The sequence below is a fragment of the Electrophorus electricus genome, chromosome 6 (genome assembly GCF_041902795.1).
Source record: "Electrophorus electricus isolate QZ-2024a chromosome 6, ASM4190279v1, whole genome shotgun sequence".
Taxonomy (NCBI): domain Eukaryota; kingdom Metazoa; phylum Chordata; class Actinopteri; order Gymnotiformes; family Gymnotidae; genus Electrophorus; species Electrophorus electricus.
The window spans coordinates 5,533,495-5,542,500 of NC_137502.1; the positions used below are offsets into that span (position 1 = coordinate 5,533,495).

The window sequence follows — 9,006 nt, forward strand, 5'->3', positions numbered from 1 at the left end:
CAGACAGACAGACAGACAGACAGACAGACGGAAGAGAGAGAATATAGATACTGGTGGTACCCTTGTGGTTCCTGTTCCAATCTGTTATTGTGCAGGGTATTCATCTAAATGACCTACACTGGCAAAGCATCAAATGAGACACAGGATGCTTTAATCATACACTACAAGCAGAGGGCTCAGGCAAGCAATTTACCACCCTCTTAACCTGGAAAGGCAACACAAGCTTTCCAAAAGAACGACAAGATGTGAGTCAATGGTTCACTTACAGGAAGGTCTGTGAATGCCACACCTGGAACAGAAAAGAGACAGATAAACATCAACTTAGACAAAGCTTTTTGGAGTTCAGCTGGTTTTGGAAAACAGGTTTAACAGGACAAACACAACACTAAAAGCAGACATTTTTCAAAGTACTAACAGAACAGGTCAGATGTTTACTGTATTACCTAAACTATGTCCGTTCTTGGTGTAGAAACATGTGTTGTTGATGAGGTTCACGCAGCAGCCAATCACATCACCCGTTGTGAAGGTCGGGCCGTATGGTTGGCCTGTCCCTGAGGAGCAGAAGGAGTGTCCGTCGTCGCCATGGTAACCATAGGAGTGTTTGTCCCAGCCTGAGAGAGGACAAAAATAATAGCAACAACAAGAGCTCGTATTAAGCTGCTCCTGGACAAGCTCAGCGACTCCAGACACAGAACCTTAGCTGCCCAACAAACATGCAACATCTTATCCATCCAGTAGAGGGCGTAAGACTGCAGCAGATCTGCCTGGACCTCAGTGAGTCACTGTGAATCCCCATGGGGCCTGCACATATCGGCCCTAGGTGTCACATATGGCACAGTGTGAACAGTGTGGAGTAAGCACCCAGGCGTTCTACCACTTTAAAATAAAAGATACAAGACATGGAGAAAAGGAGAAAAGTAAAGCAGAGAGGGAATGTAGGTGGCATGTGAGGTGCGAGGTATTAGATTAATCTGCAGAGCAGCCCTGGCGAGAATACTGCTGCTAAAGACATGTTCAGTGTTCCTTACGCACTAATGAAATTGGCAGTACACCAAAGGATCATAGATAGAGGGGTCAACAGGGCCCTAAGATAATTGTGTCCTTATCTACATACACACACAGACACACACTCACATATCATCTCTCCTCCAAAGCAGTGTAAAGTCAAACTTTCAGTGCCATCTTTCAATACTAGTGGCCATACGGCCTGCGCACTCTCTCTCTCTCTCTCTCTCTCACACACACACACACTCTCTCTCATGCACACACACTCACTCTCTCACACACTCCCACGCACGCACTCTCTCCTACGCACGCAATCTCTCCCACGCACGCACTCTCCCGCACATTCTCCTGCTCTCGCGCGCACTCACGCACGCACACAGACTCACGCACACAAACCCACTCTCACGCACGCACGCACACACTCTCTCTCTCACGCACATTCTCTCTCTCTCACTCTCTCACACACACACATACACACACACACACACACAATTACTAAAACCAGCGAGAACTGAACATGAAAGTATTGGACAAGCCTAGTTAAAGACTGGAACGTTGCCTCAAGCAGCAACAGACAAAAAAGCCAAGCCCACACGAGTACACTTGAACTTCCATCATACTCCCAACACCCTGAATGAAAGAGCAGCAGCCCCAGAAAACGGAAAGCTAACTGGACTCTTGGGCCGTAGCCAGCAGGTGCACACAGCACTAGCTGGGTGGCTCCAGAGCATTTCAAAAGCCTCGGGCACCATGGAAGACCCCAGAGGCAGAGTCGCTGGCTGGGCCACCTGCTTCGACAGAGGACACGGGGCATGTCGTGATTGGCCTGGAATGCCCATATAAGGGAACCCAGTGGGCCAAAAACTGCAACTAGCCTGTTTTGTTTCTTTCTCTCCTTTTCACCCCCTCATTCTCTCACACACACACATTCTCACATTCCTCCACCCTTATCCAGCTCTTGCTCTCTTCATCTTCCCCTAGTTTGTACAGGATCATCATCATCATCATCATTATCATCCAAACAGCTTCATCTCATTAGTAAATTCATACTTAACAAAATTCCGGTCATTCCACCTGAAGGTTTACATAGGTTTCGAATATTGTAAACCAATTGCTACATTTACTTTCCTATAGGCTCACCACCAGTAAATACAAAAATCCACTACTGTATTTAATACAATTCAATCAGGCTGATCTAAGGAATCTAATAAGCCCGAAACATGCTACTTCTACAGTACAAGCATTCCGTTGGACTGGCACATGGATAAGGATATGTCATATGCGTAAAAGAAACTCCAAATAGCCAAAGAGGAGGGTTTTCTCCCTTCCCCTAAGCCATGCCCCTTTACTGAGGTCTTGTTTGGGAATTCAACACATAATGTAAAGTGGACTTTCATAGAGCGGTCTGGTGAAGCATTGTGGGATAAAGCAGGAGGAGTTTCAGGCCATTTTAGCTTCTAATGGTCTTCCCTAAGGCATGTCCAGGCATGCACTTAGCAGTCCTGACGCTCCACGTGAGAGGGCACTTTGTAGAACAAGGTCAGAGAATGCTGCAGTGTCTGGTCTGGGTTAGGTGTAGGCCAGAGAGACAGCTCCCTGGAGCTCCAGGGTGTGCAAATGGTGCCAAGCCACAAACAAATTCTAAACTTTCAAGTTAACAACCTGCATTTGCATGTGAGCAAGTGCAGTATACACAGACTTAAAGTCTCAAACAGGGATTTGTAAAGACATGTTCACCTCAACATACTCCAATACGAATGACCTCACATCTTAATAGTTTGTAAATGCTTTTGCTACCATGATTACAACAGCAATTTAATGACAAGATTCAAAGCTATTGTTCATGTCAACAACTGTAAGTATCATACACATGGTTACACTGCTTATGGACATGAGATATTTGAAGCAGTGATTGCAATCAATGTTTGCAATACAGAACTAATATCAATACAGCAAACAGAGCTAATGACTAAAGAAAAATATATTATTAATATTACAGAAAAATGTTGTATGCACAGTGATACAATGCTTAAAAACCTAGTGACAATCTAACGGAACTTCCTAATCATAAAAAGCAATGTATGCCTACTATTAGCCAGCATTATTTGAACATGTAGCAAATTATTAGTAACTATCAAAACATTAGTTGTGGACTTGGTGATCAAACAAAAGGACAACGGAGCCATTATAATAGCTATGGCAATGTCTCGCACACGTGCATGCGCCTCACTTTACTGTGAAGTTTGACGTAAAATCAGTATTAAAGACAGACCACGTGGACCACGTCTGCTAGCAGCATATGTTGTGAACCACATTACTGCAATTGCTTTATAGCAGATATGTGAATTAAACTATGCGAAGCAGTGGTATCTAAAAGCACTTTGTTAGCCACTGGCTCCATGATGACCTAGTAATAAAGCTTATATTCGCTACAGCTACTGCCACGTCCGCTTTTAATAACGGTGACGATTAACAAACATATACATAAAGAAAAAAAGGATTTACTGTTGATTGCCTTCAGAAAAAAAAATACATTTAACATTTATTCGTTTGATAGATGCTTTTGTCCTAACTGACTTATGACAGACTTACTTAGCCGCATAACACCAAGTTTCCAGTGACAAGCGTAGGACGGTTGAAGTGCAAGTGCTGCATATCAGGTGTTAGGCTTAAAAAGGCCGAGTGACAAATAAAATCTGGAAAAAAAAAAGTGTGACCCTGGAATAACTCAGGTTTATGTCAAAAAGATCCTAGATATGTCAGAGCAGCGCTGCAAGCACTGGTTATACACGCCTTATCTGTGTAAAAGGGGTACTACACAGTTCAAATTCTACCCCGCCTGTCAACCACATATCAGGACACATGTTTACCTAATGACTCCAGTCATGCACACGCCCTCGTCCAACACTTAGACACGCATGGACAAACAGAACCGTCCCCTCACAAACTCACCCGGCAGCCTGTTCATGTTGACCCCCTGGGCAGACAGTCCAATCCCCATGTACCTGTAAACAACAGGGCAGGGGAAGAACAAAGGTTGATGCCATGAGCACCGTGTATCGGGAGGCCAGCGGAGGGCAGTGTGACCTGCACGTACTCCAGCACACCTCGCTGCAACCAGCGCCGTCATTAGGAGGCCGGCCAGTGCTGATACTGATCACGTTCACTGCACTTAGCATAATGACACTAGTTTTACGTATACTCACAACTGGAAACTACGCGAGGCTAGAGAGTACACAGAATGCCCTGCACATCGTTTCCCCACTTTTTCCTTTCGTTCGAGCAATTCCCTCACCGTTTAATCCTCAGCTACCACTTTAAAACACTGATTCGGATTAGCTGGTTACATGGCTCTACGTCTAGAGCATTGTATTCCAGGACAACCGTTGCCACGGTCATGCTGACAGTTGTCATTTGTATTCTCAAAAATGAGTAGGGTAAGCTGATCAAAGCTGCCTGTGACTTTTCACTCAGTTCAAGCCTCATGTTCATCCTCGTCCATCCGTCTACCCAGTTCAGGCCGGGCCAGACCGGGCCACATCTCCAGCACTAAAGCACTCACCCATCTCGGCCCTTGCTGACGATCTTCACCTCAAAGTAGTAGATGCCACAGGCCGCTGGGATAGGGTGGGTGGCTCTCACGGACGCTGCATCTTTGTGGTTCTTCCCGTGGCCTGGAAGCAGACCAGAAAGGAAGAGGATGGTAAGTCAATGGTCCCAGGCTTCTGACACCAGGTCCCTTACGCACAAAATACGTCACATGCAGAGTGAGCGCGGTGATTTGGGGTCAGCTTTCCCTTTCGCCATCATAATATTCATGCGTGTATGGAGAGTAAACACTGAAGCTGGACTTCTACAAAGCTGGATAAGCATAACCTTGTTACTAAATCTGAATGACAACTGTGAGCTGTTTGGTGGGAGGGTGGGGGCGCTTTGGCTAGGAAAGCGCAGTGCCAGTCATGCGGCGATGTGCGAGGAAGCTAAACCCACAGGAGACTGAACCCAGAACTTGGTCCTGGAAATAGGCCGAGGCCAACATCACAACCCAGCAAAGCTCTCCCACAGCGCAGCAGCACAAGCGGAATGGTAAGGAGAACACTCGAAGGCCTTGTTAGTACATTAATCATTTACTCATTTATCATCACCACCTCAACAATTAAGTGAATCACTAAAGGTTATAAACAATACTTTTGATTCAGTACTATGAATATGGTACTAAAATCACATATTTCCTTGTGGAATAATTTACTACAAATTAGTAAAGTACAAATGTCTATGCCAATGGCTAATTTACCTAGTAGCTAATTTAGGTAATAGTTGTCTAGTGCTAATAGCTAATTTACAGTAATTCTGTCATTTCTTAACAATAATGCTGTAAACATTGATGGCAATTCACTGTGTATATGTTGGACATAAGTAGCCAAAGTCAGACTACAAATTTCCTAATAACTAAAATATAATTAAGCCTGAAAGCATTCTCTTAAGCTCAGTAAGCATTTTTGCCATCGCCATCTAGGCTTTAGAGACAACAGAGGAACCATCTCATGAAAATGTTTTCCCATATAAATGGGGCTTTTGGTAGTTACGACTCTAAAGCTGATGTGCTGAGAGTAGAAGAAACTGTAGTCCAAGGCTCCTTAAGGCCCTCTGGAAAACACGGACTTGATCCCTGTGATAAGGCATACAGGGCAGGCCTAGCACACGACACCAGGGCTCTGCTCTCTGACTTGGAGACAGCTGATTAGTCTGTATTGTGTCCGGCTTTTTCAGACCAGCCCAGAGGAGTTAGAACAGTCAGCGTGGGGACGGCTTCTGCTCCTCCCTCCCTCACTCCCTCCCTCCCTCAATCTTACAGCAATTGACACCAGGCATCAGGGCTGTAAAGAATCGGTGTGTGTGTCACTGAAGCCTTTCCTCTTTTGGGTTTGATCTGTGTAGTGTTGGGGTGTGTGAGCAATTTAGGTCAATCTGTACCTGTTCAATTCATTACCTGTGTTTGTTGAGAGTGTGTGTGCGCACCCAAAGAATGTAATTTGACCCCATGTGCCGTTTTGTTAACAGGACACCTTAAGGCCTGTGTGTGTGTGTGTGTGTGTGTGTGTGTGTGTGTGTGTGTGTGTGCGCGCGCGCGCACGTGCATGCACACACTGATACTGGTTTTCTATGCTATACCAGTTAAGACATACAAAATCCTTATAAAAACAATGAATTTTTTAATATCATTACTTACTAGCCATTACAAAATATTGGTTTCTGTAGCGCTATTATGGCATGGGATCTTTTGGGCTATCATGGGAAATCACTGGTACAACTAAGAATGATGATGAACATTTAAAACATTTTATGTAGGCTGGACAATTTTAAGTCACAGAAAGATATCACATCATTTAAATAGGCACAAATACATACATACCCAAACCAATAAACTTATTTGTACTACATTCATTTGCACATCACACAAATTCACACCACTACAAACCAAATGTACCCATGGTTTTCAAAATTCTTGGTAGCATTCATATTTTAATATGAATGCTGTACATAAGCAAGTATATACTACATTGCCCAAGAGCATTATTGTTAGCTATACATTACTATTAACTTAAATTAAATGACTAACAAAGTGGGTGAATACTCATCATCTCTGATTACTGCAGCAATATTAATCACCCCTATTTTTAGTATCTTTAGCCCTACGACCAAGCCATAGCAGTCTTCTGTCATGCTCAGACAAACATCCATAATAAAACATCAAAACACACACACACACACACACACTATTTATATAACTAACACGAGCAAAGTCAGGCGACCCTGTATGTGCAAATCATCCACTCACTCTCTCCTTCACTCAGACACATAATGCACACATATGCATTCACTTCTGCCCCATCCACTCACACACTCTGCTCTATTTATACCACCACCACCACCAACACACACACACACACACACACACACACACACACACACACACACACACACACACACACACACACACACGCGCGCGCACACACGACGACCCTGACTGATTCTCTCCTTCCTGTCGTGTCACTCTCTCCCATATACACAGCTTTCAGCCAGTGTAATCGCGGGCCTGTCACTGGTGAACGCACAACACACTGTCAACACTCACGCAGCATGTGATCAGCTGTTTTGCACTAGACCAGCTTTATATTCTGATTTGCAGGCCACTGCTTTTTCCCCCGCTTGGGGAGATGGAATCTGTTAACAGTATGCTTATGCAGGACAGCATAACAATTAATGTAAGCTGGGACCCTATTAAGTCCATACTGCATTCTGAATTTCACTGCTTCTGAAAAGAACCGATCCCAGATACCACCCTACAGGACCATGGCCCACCTGGCTCGCATTATGGCTACAGTAACAGTGTAAAGGAAACCCCACAACAAATGCACCAACAGCACGAAATGAACAAATGAGCCAACACCCCCCCCTCCACACACACACACACACACACACACACACACACACACACACACACAAGAACAGTCATATAGATCCAGAAGCGGTTGGCAAGCTGCAATCATAAAGCCCATTTCGCATATTTTGCAGGGTTAGCTCAAGGTCTTTCCACGCAAAAACACCCCTGGACACAAGAAAGAAATGCGGCATGGAGATGTCGAGAAGTGAATCCAGGAGTGGCGCTAGCAAACTCAACCTGCCAGATGCGTGCCGAGACACCAGAGGGAAGCTGATAAAACCCACCAATGTCACTGAGCACACAGGACTGGCCCGTTAGGAAGCTCAAGAGGCTATGCATAGGCCAAGGTGCAGTCATCTTACAGGGGGCCACTCACAACCCTATATATGTCCCTCTCTGGCCTATAAAGCTGTCAATCACGCGCATGTCATCCCATGTAGGTTAAAACAGACCAGACATGCTCAGATACAGACACTGTGCCGTTTAAAAAGTCTGTATGAAAAAGGTGGTAGCCTAGATTGTCTTTGCATCATTTGGCTGGAACATTTCGGGGGAAATGCTGTGTATCGAGGACCAGGAACTGACCACCTACAGGGTGCAGGCAGAATGAGCCTCGGCCTACACCCAAAGGCTGCCAGTGAATGACAAGCCATGGACTGGGGTCATCTGGCTAGTCTTTTTTAGATTAACTAGACTTAGGCACCAAGTGAGTCACACAAGATTACCCCAGTAAACCTTCAGATGCCATTAAGCATTGGTCCCCTTTCCTTTACACAAACTGAAAAAAAAAAAAAAAAAAAAAAAAAAAAAAGCTAAAAACATAGCAAGTGCAAATGTAGTTTGTTTTGAACATTCTGCTCATCCCAGTTATCCAAAAAGCTGAGACTGCCCTTATCTTGAAAAAGCGGTGACGCGCACAAATTAACTTCAATTTAGCCTTGAGAAACGGAAACTAGCACACTGGCCAAAATAGCACTGAAATCACAAGAGTGAGTGGAGAGCAGCGGGTTAAATCCTATTTGAAGTCTAGTTGCTTTGAATGTGATAGACAGATCAGGATGAACAGCTGATCCAAAAGTGGCTCCTTTTGTCAATAGCAATAAAAGACATTATATAAGTCACAAATAGGGTCCATTATCCGATCCCAGCACGTGGGTGATCCAACACACTATTACACACACTCTTTTCCTCCACAGATAATATTATGAAATCCATATTACAATACACCCAAAAAGCATCTAGACCTTAACAAGATGAACGAGCAAGACTACCTACTGAAACAGCATATTGTAATAGATTAGAACTATCTAACCTGTAACCGTACAATTATTATTTTCTCTGTTCTTACCAAGCAAGACTACATGCCGAGAAAAACTACATAAAACACAAGAAACAAAACAGTACACAATATAGCTAAACAGAATTTTCTGATCTGGCTATTCAGAATTAGTGTCAAGATGCGCTGCATTTTACCGACAGCCCTCATTTTACCGAGATTCGCTCTCGTAACTACTGAACAGGCCTGTGGATGTCTCCGAGAAACATCTCTTGTTAAC

General features: G+C 44.2%; 1 protein-coding gene across 4 annotated transcripts in view; it reads right to left on the bottom strand.

The window, feature by feature from the left end:
• Positions 1–9,006, bottom strand: part of ranbp10 (RAN binding protein 10) — a 28,519-nt gene that overhangs the window by 17,982 nt on the left and 1,531 nt on the right. For 3 of the 4 annotated variants that reach the window (XM_027004003.3, XM_081716794.1, XM_081716793.1), the window contains exons 2-5: positions 4,568–4,679; positions 3,958–4,010; positions 444–611; positions 267–289 (exon numbers count right to left, since the gene is read on the bottom strand). In XM_027004003.3, the coding sequence (XP_026859804.3) occupies positions 267–289; positions 444–611; positions 3,958–4,010; positions 4,568–4,679 (356 nt within the window). The remainder of the gene's footprint in view (positions 1–266; positions 290–443; positions 612–3,957; positions 4,011–4,567; positions 4,680–9,006) is intronic. The other variant, XM_081716795.1, reaches the window with a different exon arrangement.